The sequence below is a fragment of the Anopheles bellator genome, chromosome 2, assembly GCF_943735745.2.
Source record: "Anopheles bellator chromosome 2, idAnoBellAS_SP24_06.2, whole genome shotgun sequence".
NCBI classification, from domain to species: domain Eukaryota; kingdom Metazoa; phylum Arthropoda; class Insecta; order Diptera; family Culicidae; genus Anopheles; species Anopheles bellator.
Window position 1 is genome coordinate 41,387,030 of NC_071286.1, and position 19,428 is coordinate 41,406,457.

Genomic DNA, 19,428 nt, shown 5'->3' on the forward strand with positions numbered 1-19,428 from the left:
CGTGTCGGGCCGCTGGGTGGCACACATTACCCACCAAGAAGTAACACGACCCCAAACACGGTCTCCTCTCGCTCGCTCACCTAGTGGCGAATTCTGAAACCTTGCTCCTCGCTCGGGCAAGCTTTCGCCTTGCTCCGTGACTCGTCTGACGGGTGGTGGAGCGCGGGACGGCACACGCATGAGCGACCACGATTATGGTGTTTCATGATTTTCAATTTCATAATCGCTCCGCGCGACGTCTGCGACGTCGTGTTCGCACCCGTTCTTGAGCCTCGCCGGAACTTCAGACAGCCCCACGGACAGCTACTGGGGGCCGCCACTGGACCTTGGACGAGGACGCGCCTCGGGAAACCAGCCACCAGATTGCGTCGTTTGCGTTTCGATGCCCGACGATTCCCACGCTCCGGCCGTGGGGTGCTCTCGTTTTTAAGTGACATTTGGTGTGGAAGAAGTTAATGTCGATTCAATTGACAGTAAACGAATGCCCCTTGAGGGGGTTGCGCCTTCCGACAGCACCATATTCGGTGGCCCCGGTGGGGGAGACCTCAACTCGGGTCTCGGGCGTGGACTCATGTTTCGCATGAATGAATATTATTCCATTAAAGCACCGCTGCCGCGACAACGGCAATCACATTAACGGAGGGCCGGCGGACCTTGAATGGGGTACGCCGTACGCCGACTAGCCGCGGACCGCGCATGATTCAGCCCGATTCCCGGGGATCCCGACGGCGGTTGACGAAACCGAAAACAGTCGCTGAGCCACGCTGACTGATGAACGGCACATTCGACGATCGATAATCTGGACAGCTTTGGTGGACTCTCCGTGATTGATCAACCTCGGTCCGGTTCCAGCTGGTGACGAAATTTGGCGATGGCTGACGTTGCGTTTACCATAAACTATGGGCGATGTTCGCCTTCTCCAAGCATTCAGATTCAGATTTATGCAAATACGGAGCTGCATTCTTCTGTTTTCGATGGAATAGTGACAATGCATCAATTTGAGTACAAAGCTTGAAATAGGTGGTTGATACGGCTCTACCCGTTCTAATAACAATAAATAACGGTCTATCACATCCTAATCTATGTTTTTTCATCTATGTTTTCTATGTTTTCATAAAATAAGTTTTACCAACAAAGCCAATTGGTTTTCTATTTGGAATCATTGAAGTTTAAGCACATAAACACTTTACTAACACACTTATTTGGCCAAACCTGGCCTTCGACGCATCCCTGCCCGTTTGGGTCGGGCCAGCCAATCAGCGATTCATTAAAAAATCAAGCATAGCTTCCGAAACGGATGAATCAGATTTCCTGCCGTGTCAAGGGCAGTGTCACCGGGTGGCGCAGCAACGGCACCGACCTGCGCATATTACGCTTCGCGAGCGGCAAATTGATCTCGTACATCGCCGGAGCTCCGGTGCGGTGCTACGCCGGCCGTGGCCTCTCTCGTCATCTCCGTGGTTACCGCAGCGCCAATCGCTACATCCGGAAAATTGGCAAGGACCGTTACTCGGTCAGCTGCGCGCACGTATCGACAGCACGGCCGTTGCTATGCTCACCGCACCACAACGCCACTCCACCCTGGGTGTCTGGCCCGTAGAAGCGACGCACCCGCTGGAAAGTTGCGGAAAATGTAGAGCGAAAAAATAGCCGCCACTGCCGCCGCTACCACCGAGTCGGCTCTAGATTGAAGTGGCCGATGAGACGCAACTCTCCATAAGTGCACTTGGCGTGGCGTTGTTGTTGGCTGCGATGTTGAGCCGCCGAACCTCCTCCTCCGGGGTTCTTATTTATGATTATTTTTTAGCGTCCACCGCCCGAGCCCGAGCCCCGACGAGGATCATCATAAAAGCATGGCGAGCATGAGATGAGCCGGGCAGCATGTGCTGGCCACCGCCGACGGAGCTAGAGTCGGCGGGCTCGGAAATAATGTGCAACCTCAGCAAACTCTCTCCGCCTCCGGAGGTGGGCTCCGACCGGGCGGAAGCGGGACGAGGTGACGACATTGCCGTGGCCGGGGCGCAAAAGCGCGATGAAATAATAAAAGGAACACGAACGGGTTTCGCCGCCGGAAAGTGGAGCGATGCTTATGGAGCTCTCTATGGTGCATCGGCCAGGAATCGGGAGTCGGGCTCCGTGAGGGACGGTTCACCGACGGGCGCTGATGAAAGTCGTCGGCTTGAGAAAACGACGACCCGAAAAAAGCCCAGACCACAGGTCTAATTAGCTCGATTGCAACGGATCAATATTTGCACGAATCGAGTCCAGCGAGTTCGCCCGTTGCAGCTCGACAGTGAGTGAGCTGAACACCGAACGGCACTGAACGGCGTTGCTGCGTAAGTGACCGCAAATGAATGAAAATAAACAATCACTTAAGCGTTGGGCCCAGGTCCTTCCCCGGGAATGGAAGGTTTATTGTTTCTTCGCGGCTAATGTAATGACAGACCGAGCTTGTAGAAAGTGAACTCCTCCATCGCGCAACGGTAAACCTTGTGCCACAAATGGCAAATATTTACTTCGCCCCAGACTAGGGCACTGCCACTAGGGGTGGTTGGTGTCCCACATCTGCTGCCAAAACACAGAACACCGTCCCGGAGCTCATTGACGGCGTCTAGCGAGGAACATCATAAAACATGTCCATTCGTAAGCTGGAGAAGCGATTCTTGGGGATGCAACGCCAACGAAGTCCTGTGCTGTGCTTCTAGGATAGAAGTATTGAATGGAAATCACTGACAAATCGGTCCATCAGTCCAAAGAAAGTGACACACATTTGATAGGCCCAAACAGAGAGTGCGCACCCTAAACAAATGTCCGTACCATGATGAAGTGGTTGCGTTAAAGGTGCAAACAACAGCAAGAAACAATAATCGTAAAACAAACCCTTAAACCGCAAAAAGGACTAATTAGGAACGGCGGGTCAGTTACGTAAATGTGTGCGCCGGCACACATTGTTCGGAATGCATTTTTCCCATTTTTCGCGCCCGCATCGTTCGGGGGGCCATTTCGCTGGTCGCCAGTGTGCCGTAACACATTACGGAACCCTTTCCACACTCACCCACCCCCAGTAACGGCCGCTCGCTCGGAACCCTTTCGAACGGGGAAATTGATCGAGGAATTCGAACTCCAATTCCTGGGCGTCCAGCGGTCGCGTTTTCCTTCGTTTACTTTCGTGCGTTTTTCTCGTTAAGCCGCTTTTCGCGCCCAAAAAATTGATTGCGGCATGTCGACCCAAAACGGCCACAAAATGAAGTCACCGTCTGCGTGGTGGACAACACGACTCCGCGCCGCCGCCGCCAACGTAACGCCGCTCGGAGACCCACAAAAACCGCGCGATTATGACAACCCATTATCGCCGCCGAATCGGTTTGGTGGCATTTTTTTCTTACGTTGCCCCTTAACTTTAATTTTCCACCTTAACTTTTCGTGCCACCTTTCTCTGGGCGAACGGAAAAACGCGTTTGGCCAAAAACCGATCCATTGCGGTCGCGCAGTTGCCTCTCCGGTCATCCGGCAACTGTCCGTGGGGAAATGTTGCTAAAAATTAAGCCCACTCGGCGGCGGAAACGGGGCGAACCGCCCCGGAGAGGCAACGGAATTTGGCGATTAGCTGGCCGCGCACCGCCAGCGGTCGGATATTGTTTTCCGGGCCTCCCGCCGGCCGGCCGACCGGCCGACCGACCGACCGGTTTTGCATAACACCGGGAACCGGGTGGGTTCTCTTTCTCGCTCTCACCGGGTGCCGGGTGGTTTTCGCGACGCATTAATGACTTCATCGGCCTCCCCGGCCATTGTGGCGGGGAAGCATAATCGCACTGCTACCGCGATGAGAAGTGGCCAGTTTCAGCACAAACATAAATTGGCACTACAAGCGACGGCCGAGTGAGGGGGATGGACTCTGGCCACCATAACACAATAAAGAAAGTAATAAGTTTACTCGCTCACTTCACCCGGATGGCTTCATCGGCAGCAAGTGGTGGCCATTTTCTGTTGCTTTTTTCTGTGGCCGGGCCAGCATCAACTCGGCGGATGATTAATTGACGACCGAATGGCCGGACGAGTGGTGGCCCCGAAAGTGTTTGATGGGGTGGCTACTATAACCAGTTACATGACGCCCCGGGCCCCGGCGTGTGATGAGCCGATTTGGGTGGATTAGGCCCACTCGATAGAAGCCCTACGCGGCGTGTGACGAGACGAGCAATCATTACGATAGCCGAGGCCGGTTATGTCACCAGGTGTAGGATTGGCTCGCTAGGTTTGGCCAGTCACAGCATGCCGCAGGATTTGGTTTGGTGCATCTTCGACCGCCCCTGTTATCGGATGACCCATTTCACTCTGTTGCACGTTTTGGTTCCATACCTAGCAGTTCTCGGCTCACGGTGATTAAGACACGGCGGTGCGTCAGTGTCAGCAACGTTGGCAACACTTCAAAAGGCCCAACACGGTAACGGGCGCATGCATGGCATTAAACTTAGTCAACTTAGAGACCAATATTTCAATCGGCCAGTTGGGACGCTGTGGCACTTGACAAGTGATGCTCATTTCTTCGTTCCGAGATGTCGCGCGCGATCCAACATTCCGCGGCCGGCAGGCAACAACAGATGAGCCGAGATTTCGGGCCAAATTCTTGACTCCTCTCCAAAGCCATAATTTCGCCGTCGTTCGCTGAAAGGGCCCCGGGTACCTTCGCATTAATTCTGCCCATTAGTTGCGGCAGGAGGCAGCTAAAAATGGTACAAACATGGGGCCATCGTTGTGGCAATTAATTCCACTCATCCACGGTGGCAAATGTCATGTGAGCGCGATGTGATGGTGCAATCGGAACAGGCGCGCCTGACTGTGGGCCACCCAGGGCAATGTACCACGGTACTGCCGGTGGTCGGTGTACCGGGTCAGGAGCAGCTCACTTCCTGGATGGGACACGATCGCCGCGCCAAGACTCGTCTTCGATCGGTTGTGCAATCGGACAGTCCGGGCCGCCAATAACTCGGCACGCCAACCCACGGATGCCCCCATTCTGTCCACGCCAAACCGCGACCATTTTCCCCAAAAATCCACCGACTCGTGACGGTGCACGAAGCGCACGGAAAGAAGAAAGTAACGAGCGAGGGCGAACATTAGCAAACTGGTGACCAAACAGCGCGCGCCAGGTGAATGGTACCGCCTGCATCGCTGCACGTTCATTGAAGCGCATCGGGGCCGCCGACGGGCAGTCGGCCGCTGTGGACCAAGGTGGACCACCTAATCCCGTGGTCCAAGTGGCCAGCCGCGGTCCGTAAAGCACCTTATTAAACACAAGTTGATTACAGGAACAGGAGTCCTTACGCTTCTTCCGTGGTCTAGACTCCCGTTTCCTCAAACAGCACCCACAATGGCTGTGGCCGTTCTGGGGCCGTTCCTGCAAGGGTGCTCTACGCCGGTGGCTTCTTCGGCGTTACGTAAGGCCCTCCTCGAGAAGCCCACCAGCGTTGAGTGTTTTGCTTTCCATTTTTTTGCTCACGACCCGAGCCGCCATTCCGTATTGCCGCGTGTCGTCGTGTGCTGTGTTTTTCCGGCCCAAAAAACTCAAGCCGGCGGCTGCCTTAAGAGGGTGCCCATCGTAAGCGTTTCTAGGCATTTTCAACAGCCACCCAAAAGCCGACCCGGCAGCCAGTTTCAAGAGCACGGCCCGCGCGCTGGCCGCTCTCGGTGGCCTGGCTAATAAATATGCCTACTTCCCCCGCTTTCGTTGGCCACTCGCCCATACACACACACACACCGAGGGTAGGTTTATAGGCAGTCCCAGTTTCCTTCCTAACGCCGGTTCCTCGATTTCGGTGGGAAAATTGTCTTACGCCGTCCGATCGCAACGATTTTGACTCACCTAAAAAGAAAGAAAAAACGAACAGTAAACAGTCAGTGAGAATGACAGAGAGGCAGAGGGACACAGAACTAGAGAGGGAGAGAGAGACATCATATTTAACAGATGTTAAAACGGCAACTAAACTGTAGCAGTTAATGTTATTTTGTGTTTCGAAGATGGTGCTAATGCATAAAGAGCCGCGTGGGATGAGTTGCGGCGTGGGAAACTAATCTGGCCGCCTGACAGAGTGGCGCGATGGCCATTTCTTGGCAAGCGGAGAAAACTCGCCACACCGCCACTGGCCACAGAAGCGGAGCACGTGAATCACATCCCCTCCGCGCTCTGCGGGACCGGGAAAACCGAAGCACATGAAACGGAAACCGCTCGATTGACGCAAACACACTCGAACTGGTCGTTGTGGTAATGAAATTAACATTTTCTCTGTTGCATCCCTCATCGCCCAAGATGGGGTCTAGGGGAAAATGCACTCCGGCAGTCGTGACGTGGGTGAAAAAAGCGCAGGTTGTTGCACGGAAAACCAACAACACTCAACCACCCGAATTGCGCGCGATGGATTGGATGCCCGCGAGCTCCCAAGAACAGAGAGACTCTGACTCACGGGCGGTATTTATAATATTTTACGAAAACTGACATTCGAAAAAATCAATAAACTGTTTAGCAAGCTGACGCAGCTCGGGGCGGGTCGACGTGGAAAACAAAACCCTTCCACCAACCATTATGCCTGTCAGAGAAATTGACAGGTTTCTTATGGCGGCGGCGTTGGTAGCGACGACAGCGATTTGCGGTCTCTGCGTGTCCATCACCAGCCGACTCTGTCGGTTCTAATATAAGAACCCTCGGTACTCGACGGGAAAGTGTTCGAGAACGCGACCTCTACGCGCCACCCCAATTAATTACCGTCAAATTTGGCCAATCATTTGTCAAGCGCCATCATCGGGCGCGCTTTTCCAGGACTTCATCTGCCGGCGGATGTGATGTGATTGATTTCAACACCTCACGCGATGTGGGCGGTTTGGTCGGAGCCCGACCTCGGTCGGGTCGCGTCCGACCATAACCCAATTAAAGCTCGCTCGCCGAACCCTTCCGTGGATTAGCGGGCAGCCGGCGCGCGAAGTAGGTTAGCTGCAGTTCCAACTGGCCACTCTGTAAGGCTTCATCGGCAGGATCGCGACGGAAGAGCAAAGTGATGTGTCACGTGGCCCCGTAGTATTCGGAGTTAAACGATGGCGAAGAACACACCCAACAACGCTGCATGCTTGTAGTTTTGTAAAGGGGTCCCACACAAATTCTGGCCATCCAGGAAATGGCCGTTGGCTTCATAATGGCTTCCGGGCCCCTTTAGCCGGTGTGACGGGTAGCAGTGCCCAATATTTGACACGTCAATGACCCCCACTGCGCCGGGGCAGTAATCGGACGGACGTGCCGTGACCGGAAAGGCGCAAACGGGCTGACCGTGCGCACGACGAAACAATGAGAACGCCAAGTGCCGAGGTGGTGCCGTGCGTCCGATGGCACGTGACGCTCCCGGAAGCCAGCTCTTCGGGCACAACGCTCTTCGGGTGCATCGCTTCCTCGTTCGCGAATTAGATATTGCCGGCGCGGAATATCTCTTCCGCCGTGCCGTGTGCGTGTTTTGACCGTTCTAGTCAAGACGGCGGCGGTGCAATCGCGTCTAGGATTGCGTGCGCAGCTGCTGCTGCTCGGAAAAGGTTGCATAGCCTCACGTTGCAGGCCGATGTAGTGTCGTAGTAGTTTTTCAGCGTAAAACAATTGGCACCGCCACTAAAGTGACAGCAAAACAGCGCACTAACCTGTAACAACATCTGGGCAGGCCCCCTGTGCCTTGCTCCGGAAGGGTTTGCGCCTCAATGCTGCAGGCCACTTGACTTTGGTCATTGTTTTAAAGGGTATCAAAACGTGGTTGATGCGGTGTGTTCGGGCGATTGTTCACCGTGCCGTAGGAACACTAGATGAAGGTTTTATTTTTCAAACGTCAAGTGGACAATCTTCCGCTAACGATTACCTTTTCGCGTTCAATTTTACTAGCCAACTACTTTGTTGACATGGGTATTTTGACATGAGCAGCACCGGGCTCTGCGAACGTGCTCCATTGTCTAAATCAACTGTGGTTTAGCATGCGGCTCCAAAATATAGCTGTCACAATAGCATGAAACTGTCAACAAAACCGAAAACATTCGGACACAATTTTGCTTTTATATATTTAGAGACTCTAAACTCTAGGTGATTTGTTTTACAACCAAAGACCTTCCAAGTGCCAACATATACCAATCATACGACAAAAATGGAGCCCCGCCAAGCAACAGGTATGTTGTGCATAATTTATGTAATGTAGCGCGCGGAACGTGATCACTCTTTCGAGCAGCCGGCTGGTGGGGCGTTTGTTTGCGGCCTACTCGAGCGGAACGAACGGCGACAAACGGCGGCCAACAAACGGTAATCGATTGTTTGTCGAAACTGTTTTCCATCCAGTTCAGGTCACCAGAAATCGATTGTTCTTTTCGCCCGCCGTCGTAGCCGTCACGCAGGAGGGAGTGACGGGTGTTCGGGGCGACCTAGGCGACCAAATATAAATAGACCGCCACCGGCCCCCTTTGACGAAGGGCCACCCCGACGGTGGGTGTTGATGCATTTGCAACTGGCCCAATGGCCGCGGCGCGGTGTTGATGGCTGCCGCCTTTTTGCATGCGCAATTGTGTTGCACTCCGTCGTCGAGTCGAGTGCCCCGATCGGTGCCGGTGTTTCAATTTATTGTCAACAAAACACACTTTACGGTCGGGTCGAGCAAATATGGGTTTAAATGTTGCATTTATTATTTTACTGTTTTTGTTTGGCAACGTGCGTGTCCGTTTTGCGCGCGATCAGCGCCAGCCTCTGGGCGGTTCGGGGAATGTCAAAACGAACTGCCATCGAACCTCGAAAAGGTGGCCAACGGTGGCCATGGGCTTGTAAAGGGTTCATTCGATGAATTCCTTGACTGATAAATTCTTAACGCGATTAAACAAACAGAAGACAAATCAATCGATTTTATTTAAAGAGTACAAACATATTGTTTATCGATCTGCCATTCGATTGTGTTGCAAAGAGTTACCAAACGAGATGGTTCCGTTTTTCTTGTAGAAATTTTAAACACTTTCAGTTCACAGATAAAGATCCATTATCATGTTCATTTATCATCCTGTGTACCACCCTTCTGACGCATATGTTCCGCTGATTTTCGCGATCCACTGATCACCACGGGCCAATTCAACGTCGCGCCAGCAATCGTGCCAAACAATCGAATCATTAACATGCGAAATCAGTCTTGGCGAAAAAGATAATGGAGAGGCCTTTCTCCGAAAAAGATACGATCGATCACATCATGCACAGATCACTGTCTCGCACTGACTGCCGATCTTCATCGTCACGCTTGCGGTGACCAAAATGTAGCCGGCGATGCCGTGCAAAACACAAATTGGTCAACGTATCGTGCCAGGTGCAACAAAAAACAAAACAATAGAAATGCATTTTAAAATCGATTATTTATTTTGTGCGCAATACAATCTCATCGGAGAGTGATGGCCATAGCAAAAAGCGTTACAGCCCGTACCGCTTTATGGTAAAGCAGAAAAAGCACCCCAAAAACGGCGGCCCGTGGGTCTGCGCTGCGAAAGGAGGTCCCAGAGCCCGACCGGCCAGTGGCCGGCAGTAAATTCGAACCATTTTCGCAACATCTGGCTCCTGCTCGGGCGTGCGGTGATTGTGGGCACGGCGCTGGTTCGGAGATTGCAACATTAATTAGTAGCTCGCAACACCGGCGCACGGGGTCATGGGGCCGTGATGATCCTTTCGCCGCGATTCACCACCACACATGGCACAGGCGACGCCCGGTGATGATGATGATTTTCCATCGCGTCCATCGCGAACCGGCGGGATACAATCGAACTGGGCGTGCGTCTAACACTTTCGATCGCGCGTTTGCGCCATTTTTGGGGCCGGTTGCGATTAATTACAGGCTTCGTGGGGCCGCTGGGAGCTGGGAGTTGGCGGCGCATCCCGAGCAGGTGGTGGCTGCGTAACGGCCCCGCACGGGGTCTTCGTCTTCCGTGCGAAGAAAGTCGTGTGGATTATTGTATTTTTCGTGCGTGTGATGCTCACCCCCCCCCCAGCCGCACCAGATGGTCGATCGTCCCGATCAGGTCCGTCCTGAGCGGGCCCCCGAGTACCGGGAACAGGGGTTGATTCCCATGGGAACCCTTCAAAACCGAAGCGAGTGGCACGGAAAACTATCGACACTAGATGCACGGGTTTTGCATTTTTGGCTCTAGCCAAAAACTGGGAATGGAAATTACAGAATCGGTCCCGACGGAATGCGTGCTCGGCCCACCGTGCCCAGCGTGACCCACTTCTCCCGGCCAAACTTCTACGCACACGCCGCCACCGCCGCCGCAAGCGCAAATCAATTTGCTGCCCTAATTCGCTGTCATTAGATTCCGGTTGCGGTTAGCGGGTAGCAGAGCACCGTCCGTGGTGGTTACGAGCCTACGAATCGTGTAACATCTTACCCCTCGCGACCGCCATAAACGGCCCGGCCAAAAACCCATTTAAAGTCCACTTTCTTCACCGAACGGTGGTTCTGCGCAATGCACAGCCACCGCCGGTCGGTCGGTCCAATTGCTCGCTAAGTACCCTCACTTTAGCGCCAACCGATGGCCCAGGAGTAACGGTCCGTCCCCCACCCCAGGCTGCTTCTTTGGCCATCGACTGGCCACCTACGCCCCCCACCCGGGACTCCGGGATGTTCCGATGAAGAAGACTTCATTGATCGACGGCACGCGGTCAAGAAACTCGGCGTTTGCGTAATTGAAGGTTGGTGCTGCCGACGAAGGAAAGAGCCTTCCGAGGGATCAGCCGGCAGCGGGCCACCTACTCCTGTTTCTCTCTCTCCCACAGAGAGAGTCACGTTCTCTGGCGTGGAAAGCTGAAGGTCAGTCGCAGTACTTCCTTCATTTTGACCATTACCGAGGCGCTCAATAAATCTTCGATGGCCGCCCGGTAATTGACGCCTGACGCTCCCCCCAAAGCTCTTAAGTTTGGAGGAGTTGAGCCAGAGGGACAGCCGTCTCAAGAACCGGCCCGCGCGGATGACTGGCATCATCCGGACGGACGCATGGCCTGTAGGTCGCGATCCCGGCAGTGGAAGACGGCGAACTGAATGGGAGAAAGCTACGAGGAGTAGTTTTCCTCCTCTTCGGAGCACTTCCGAATTTTCGGGGCTACGGTATTGCTCCCAGCAGCGATTCCGGTGTGTGATTCTCTCCCTCTCAACTCGATCATCTTCAGCGCCCGAGTTTCTGGGTCAGCGTTGCAGCTCGAGTAACGCCGCCGTGCTTTCTTCTGCTTCTTCTTCTTCTTCTTGAGTTAGTGTCCCCGAACAGCCTCGTTACGCTAAACGGCGAGCCCATCAGTCGGCGAGCGTAATACACTTTTAATCGCTCGCATACGCCAAGCCGGTAGCACGTGATCGGCGCTCATCGGAGAGCGAACTCAAGTGGCCGTCATGTGACAGCCGCCACGTCAGAGGGGCCGATAGCCCCGGCCCCGGTTCGCTGCGGGAAGAGAAGGCGATTAACATGACCGGCATGGGGCAATTAATTGCCAGTGTCGCGCTCGTTTCGCGCAGCCGAGCCCGGCGCCGCAATCTAGAACCTTCAATCGGAAACGTGATCGCCATAATCGCGCCGCATCGTCGCTTATCTGATGACGTGCTGTGCGTGTACCTCCACAAGGGGGTTCGGAGAGCCTTAATATGTCTGTGCTAAACTTCCGATCACGATTTCGCCGGGTGCCCGGCCCGGCCCAAGGTCTCCTCCACAGGCTCGTTGCTGAGGCGCGCCGACCAGGCAGCTCAATGACCCGCGCAGAGAGATCAAGTTCATGATCGCAATGCGCGCGCGCGCAAGGAAGTCGCCGCCACGACCACACCCGGCTGGCGGGGACTGGACATTGGTGCGCTCGGAAATGCAAAGACCTTCCCGGTGGAAGTAAACAAACCATTAGCCACGGTGCGCGGAAACCACCGGTGTGATTAGCCGGAGCTGCACCGGGGGGGAGCCGCATAAATTAATTTATGCCGGCCGGAGGAGCCGCTCCGGGGTGGCTGCGACCGCGAACGACATCATCACGAGCAGCTTAGCGCACCGATTGCGATTGCGACGTGCTATCAATCCCGTGTTTAGCATACTAAACCGGGGTTCGTCCTTGCGAAACTGTCCGCCAAGGAAGCGCGCCATCTGGCGACGTCTCTGTGTGAGGGTGAGGTATGTGTCCCGTGGGTCGGCGACAAACATTATGCAAAACCGCATCTCGCGCGCCCTCTGATCGTTTGCACAGGTTTCACCCGGATCGGAGCGGGTCGCTTTTGCTTGGCCGTGGTTGGGTGGTGGCCGCTCTTCATACGAAACGGAGCGTGAAGCAACCGCTACATAAATTACGCCCGTACGATCGCAGAAAAAGGTTCTGGGAAGAACTCCAGGGTGCGCCAGATCGTGCCGGTCCCGTGTTTCGCCCGTGTCCGTGCTCCATAACTCACCTCGGCTTTTTCGATTTCCAATTTAAATCCGATGCCAATGGGAACCTTTCAGCCTGGCGCCATGAGTTGAGTCGTTAAGGCGTAGTCTTGAGTAGGATACAGACATACCGTTTTGGGTGGGACACAATGCCCCAATTCTTCGTAGGCCCCAATTCGCTAATCTCGATGAACCGTGAAGGCGTCGTCACCCACCTTGATTACGAGCTTCCCGGGGGCCATTTAGTGGCAACTTATCGCACGTGTTTATCAACATCGAATTCACCCCGAATTATGATGGCCATCGGGGGGCGCTATCATTTTGGCGCAACTCGGACAGGACCACACAAAGCATAACCCCCGCTCGGCCGCAAGGGTGAAAGGCTTATCGCACGGCAACATATGGCCAGCAGCCCCAAAACATCTGTTTATCTTTTCGAAAGCCCCCTTCGGCGATCGGCGGCCGCCCGGACACATTAACGCGCATTAAGGCAGCCGCGAAACTCTGATTGAAACGTTTCGTTTGACGAGCCACGCCACACATAATTTGTCGCCAACCGGGGCCCACCGGTTGGATTCGTCGGTTGGATTATCCGAAAAATCGCTGTTCCCATTAGCTGTATGCGGCGCACTCTGGGGCCACCAAACAAATAGTGGGGAAAAACGGTGCCCCGTGCGAGTCGAAAACGAGAAATATGCCAGTGAAATCGACCGCACGTCGTTACAATTTTTCCATCGACAGAGAAAACTAACAGAGAAAAGCTGAAGCGCCAGGCCAGCCGCGGGCGCCGGTGGATAAAATGCATCTAAAATTTCACATTTGGTTCGATCGGCTTTGGCTAACGGTAATTGAAATTGACTCGCCAGCGACACCCGTCGCGCGTCCGAACTGCTACGCGTTTGATCCCTAATGATCTTTCGGAGCATAAGCATAGTTTCGTTTTTCTTTTCTGCATTTTTTTGTCGATCACCTCTGACAACTCCGACCGACCGGGCTGGGAAAGTCGATGAAAAATGATCCCATAAGGGGTGCGTTTAGTGAGAAAATATCGGGCCGAGCCATGTACAGATTTCCCTACAGGTAGGGAAACAATTCCAGCGAAAGCCCCGCACGATCATAATTAAAATGGGTGCAAAAAGTAACAAAATGGAAAATTAAAACAGGCTGGCCGGCCGGATCATGAATGGCAAAAAACGGTCCCCATTGCGTCGTGGCAACGTTTGGTACACACGTGTTTGGTCGCGTACTATCGCGTACTATCGATGCGAGCGATAGGAGCCCAGCGTATGTTGAAGGTCGCTTCTGGGAAGCCGGCGATTATCGGCCCAGGATTTGCTTAATGCCGATAAGCTGCTGGGCCACGCATTAAGCATACCGACGATCATACGGCGCCCAGAGAGTGGCATAATTAATGGCGTTCGCAGAATTTGATGAAAGTTTAATTCCTCCGTAGCGTGATCAAGCCGGAGCGCCGGAGTGGAGAGTTTAATTTTTGCCTAATTATTCCGACCGACCGGTGAAAGGAATGCACCTTGCCGCCCCGAAATAACAATGTTTTTGCGTAAGCGCGTAAACGACGCAGCATACTGGCAGACATACGCAGTACGCACCCCATCTGGTGTCCGCCGTGGCGCGGCATGCAGATACTTCGATCAAGCTCATTTTGGGGCGCACGAAAGAAAGTGCCTTTAATGAGCGCGTATACGCAACCGGCCACCTGCATCTTGGGAGGAAAAATCTCTTTCACTTTCACTTGTTTTCACACCACCGACCGGGCGGTGGCCCAGGACGTTTCGTCCTTGCGTAGTAGACCAAACGGTTGCACCAATCACCAATCGTGATGGCGTTTGATAATGGGGAAAAAAACAGAGAATATTATCAAAATTCCATCACTTTCCGTGCGTCATGTCATCGCGTAGCTCTCAACGCCCCACCTGCTTCCGATAAAGGCTCGACAACAAGCCAGGGCAGCACCCACATCTATCATTGTTTCGTGAAACCAATCGATGATCAAACAAGCTGCTTAGGGGTTGCTGATAAGAGAATCGGGTGACTGTTGAGAATTGTAATTTAAAAAAAAACACCGGGCAGGCGATTGGAAATGATTTGGCTGGAAGAGCGAAAGGCAAAAATTTTCTTGATTGATGCGATCTTCGCCCAAACTTTGTAACAACATCCAGAAAATGGTTTTACTGTTACCGATTATTACTTTCGCTCCACGGGATTCGGTTTACATTTTTCCCACCCCATTACCGGGAGCCAGGTGCTCAGTGCTCTATCGGCCCAACATAAAAACGACGCCAAACGCCAATCAAAACCCATCAATACTAACCTGCAAGTCTCACCGGGGGCCCGCCATCAAAGGCGATACGAGCAGCGATTAAATGGGGCACTTAAATAGACCCTTCGGTCGCGATTAGAAATTTTGGCCCCAAAAATTAGACATCCTCACGCTCCGTTCGTTTGTAAACTTCACTTGGAGAGTCACCCCAAAAACCGGTGCGCGGTCGATCTGATCGAAGTGATTCGTTCTCGGCCGGACCCATTCCGACCGGAAAATGCGGTAGAAAGTTTCCCCACGGACGCTGGCTTAGCCGGGTGTGGAAATCGGGTACACCTTTCGCCAAAACAAACCAAATACATTGTCGAATTGTTACCATCACCATTATGATGCTGACCGCGGCCTTCACCGCGGAAGCGTAGGGCAAATGACAACCATTGCTCACCCGGGCCGGTCACAGTGATTTGTATATTTTCGCCCAATTTCGTTACACCCGCAGCCGGCAGGACGGGTAAAAACGCAGTCCAGCCGCCGTGACTAGTGGCCGTGGCCGGGCGAAAGCGGTTCCTGCAGCGGCCCTGCTGAGGCCGACGCCGTGCAAAACTGCATCGGACTCGGGCGGTACGCTTTTTTGCCATGCGTAACTCCTTGACCGGCGAACGCAGGGCCGGGGGCCCGTGACACACTCGCCCGGTGGCAATAATCGCCCGATACGATGCGCAAATCACGAGTTTCGCGCTCCGTGACGTGAACGGCAACATCACATGGTCCCCGCGGTCGGAATTTCGCTCGCCAAAGCCGGTTATCAGCAGGCCGTCGAGCAGAGTACATTGTCCGGAGGATGTCCGATTGCTGATCGATTACTGCTACGACTGCTACGGGCGCTGCCGGTTGTCAGAAGCGTACCGATTGACAATGTGCATCCCACGGCCACGGCCACGGAACACCGAAACGCAGCGGCGGTGTAGGGAGAAAAGTGAAAAGTCTTCATCTTCCTCGGTCCTCGGTGTCGGTGGTTCGGTCGGCTTTAGCTTGGCGCCCGCGTTTTCCACCTGCCGCTGCGAACGAGTCGGACGGGTCGGAAAAATGGAAACATTGGGTGGTGGCCACCTGACTGACTGACTGAGTGTATGTTTTGCGTGTGCTTCTTTTCGAGCTCTTCCAACCGACGGCGAAAAGAGAAAATCGCCGCCCGTACCCACGGACAGCGTGTGTGCGTGTGTGTGGGGATGTGTGGTGGGACACATACACAAATGGAGCAGGGCGAATAAACTCCGAGATGCCGGAGATTTCGATGATAATGATGGTGGCCCCTTGCCGAAGCAGTTTCTCATTCGTGATTGTGTTTTTTTTTTCTCTCTTCGCGATCAATTACAACCCGACGAACGAAACCACTTTATAGCCGAGATATGGCCAAGAGCTTTAAATAGTATTTTCTATCGCTCCCTCTCTCTCTCTCTCGCGCGCGTGCTCTCTGGCTCGCCAAAAAAAAACAAAAGATTCGCTGGGTTTTCCCAGCACCCCGTACTTTTCGCGAGCTTCCGGATTTTCTTGACCTTTGCACGCATAATCAATAACCCAGTGATAATGGCAATCGGCGCTAGTTCGATGGAACGCCAATTACCAGACGGCAAGACAGAAAATGGACCAACCGATTTCTCCGATTCGCGCACCGCGCACCGGTCCGGTAAAATGCCAACAGGCGGCCTCGGACGAATCGCAACGAAAATCGAAGAAAACGGCCGCGTAACTGTCGACGGGGAAAAGCCATCCCACGACGTTCAAGGACGAATTGGAAAACAGAAAAATTGACGAACCAAATTGGATTCAATCAAACCAACGCATCGATCGCCAACGGTCCCGATCGCCTCTTGTTCGATTCTGGACCATTCAAGAGCTCGCTTCAGGTCGCGCATACGCACAGCTTAGAAGCATTGTTTTTGGCGCAATTTTCAATTGATGGGGGGTTGTTGGTTCATTGGTGCGCAATAAAACAGGCAACTTAAGCCCCCATGGGGGCGAAAACTTCATTTACCATCCGGCCCAAGAGGTTCAAAGGGTTCGCCCGGGAAGCATCGGAACCTTCCACGAAACTGAAATTCGGCCGGAAAGGGCACGCTGGAACATTGCCAACATTTTATTGGCACCCCCAGCACACCCAAAACAGGGAGAAAAAGAACGGAAAACTGAGCCCAGGGCAGGATGCTCCCCGTCGGTAACCTGGCCTTACCTTGTACACCTCGGAGAAGAAACCCGACCCGATGTGCTCGCGGTGGAAGTCGTCCAGACAGTACAGCGCCGAGACGGCCGTCCGGAGCGCCCGGCAGGACGGCCCGGTGACGGAGCGGTCGGAGCAGCCGGTCCGGTTCAGTGGCGGCCCCGGGCCGCTGTGTTGTCCAACGTTCATCTTTATCAGCTCACCGAAATCACCGCCACACGTCGTCGTAGGAGCGTCGCCGACGGGTCGCTTGGGTCGTTGCGTGGAGATTTGCGCTTCGAGCCACCGCCGACGCTGCTCATCGCTCACTGGCTCCACGGCCGGAACCGATGTGTGCCTGTGACGGTCCACTACACACGGACACGCGTTACCACCGTCATCACCGTCATCATCCTTTCTACACTGGGCCCGCACCGCGAGCCGATACGTTTTTCACACTATTTTCCGCGGCACACAAACGACGCACTCCGCTGGTCCCGTTTTCACGCACGTCCCGGTTGGCCGAAGGAGTCGATCACGTCACAAAGTCCGGGAGCGAGTTCTGGATCCGCTTGCCGCACTCGCGAACCGATGGCGCCGTTTTGCCTGCCTGTTGGTGGTCGGTGAAAGACGTTAGTGCCGGGGCTCTAGTCCAACGACGGGCGGTGGTGGGGACTGATCGACCCGCTCTTGTGCCCCTCCCGAAACCTGGGAGCTGCTACTGGCGGGGGAGCGCCGACACTCGCGCTGCGTCGAAAACTGTCACGCTCGGCGCGCCACAAAGAAGCTAATCGTGGCCACAAGGCGACGTGGACAGCAATTTGGATTGGCTAGCTAAAAGGAGCACTTGCAAAAGCTCGCGTGCGTAACACACCGGTCCGGCTCCGGTCGTTGGCTCGACTGTGATGGCCGCCGTCGTCGGACCACGAGCACCCACGCCATCGTGGCAGGACAGCCTGTCATTGTCGACGGGTCTCTTATCAGTCGGCCACGATAACAGTGTGTTAGCTCGCAAGTGCGCCTATTCATAGCCACCGGGTAGGGGAGAAGTTTCCCAACTGTGGCAAGGCCTTTCGTGACACCTTAAATCGATTCGGTGCGATGATCCTCAGATCGCGGGAGTAATATTTCGTCTCGGGCAACGTTTCCCCTTACGAGTGTGATCGATAGATGACTTTCAAGCGAAAGTGAAATCCGGACAATCCGGACAATCAGGGTGTTATAAAAAAAGGTGGTATATTTGCATATTGCCCCAAAGAGAAAAGGATGGCCCGCTGAAGGGCAGTCTCCCCTACGGTGCCTGCGGATGTGTACGTGATTTGATTTCCAGCGATAAAAGCCTCTCGAGTGCTTATCACCTGCTATTCGCCACTGTCATCGCAGTGCGCTTCCTTATCACTCGTCGCTCGGTTACCCATACGAACCGGCTGGACTGGACTCGTGTGTGAGAAGCGGTCCTGACCGGGCCAGCCGGATACACTTTCGGTGTGAACAATGCGTGAAGCAGATAAGATAACCACACACACAGACATTCTGGTGGGGCACTCGAAGACCATCCCAAAAGTGAAGGATGGTGCGTAACGATCGCTGTGATACGCACAAAATTGGTCTCAACTGGCACTTCCGGGTACCCAGAAGGATCAATTCGATCGATACCCGTTTTCGTTGCAGTCGCGTGGTGATCCCAAGGTCGCGCTCTATTTACACGCGGCATTTGGTCGGTTGACGTGCCGTCGAAACCGAACGACAGGACAGCCCGTATTACGTCAAACACACGGTTTGGAATGTTTATCAACACGCACCCGTTCCGTGGAATGGATCAAGGTCGAGCAAATCGAAGGAACAACCTTCCCACGGCCGGAGCGCTGGCGGGCGTATCGTTATCTGAAGCGAGCCTATTTCAATTAAACTCAATAACTTAACGATCGCTTGCTGCGTCGGTTCCCGCCAACCGGTGCCGTGATCATTTGCGACTCAGATTTGGAACGGAACGTCTTGCAGGTCTCTTGTTGGAAAGATGGGGAAAGTTCCACCGATCGTTCGCCCGCTGGCTGGGGAGTCTCACGTGTAGACTTTCAACCCACACGCCGGTCGAGTGGACGATTTATAATTATAAGCCAAGTGCTTCGCGTGCTGGCACTTGGCCAGCGACAACAACATCAATGGCGGGCTATCGAACTTGGCAACCCTTGGCATAAAAGGCCACCAAATGCCTCGAACAGTCGGCGGACCATTCATTCAAGAGGCGCGATTTCCAAACCCGTGGTGTAGATCAAGCGCGGAATCTTTTTCGACCGGCGGTCGGCCAAAGGTTCTTGAAGATGTCACAAGCCGCGCTGCCTCCGGCTTAGGCACAGATGTTATTCAAGATTAAGCAACTACAAGCCATCCACCATCCTGTGTGACGGGCGGGGGTGCTTGATGTGCTTCCCGACGTCGGAACATCGTCATCAATCTGCCGGCCGAATGTTTCTGTTCGCCCTTCTTGGCGCTCGTCCAAACGACGTCCATCTTCGTTTCTTAC

General features: G+C 54.0%; 1 protein-coding gene across 1 annotated transcript in view; it reads right to left on the reverse strand.

Moving 5' to 3' along the window:
- Window positions 1–17,114, reverse strand: part of LOC131212719 (uncharacterized) — a 48,309-nt gene extending 31,195 nt beyond the window's left edge. Inside the window, exon 1 of the mRNA XM_058206697.1 lies at window positions 16,938–17,114. Within this exon, the coding sequence (XP_058062680.1) occupies window positions 16,938–17,114 (177 nt within the window). The remainder of the gene's footprint in view (window positions 1–16,937) is intronic.
- Between the last annotated feature and the right edge of the window lie 2,314 nt (window positions 17,115–19,428).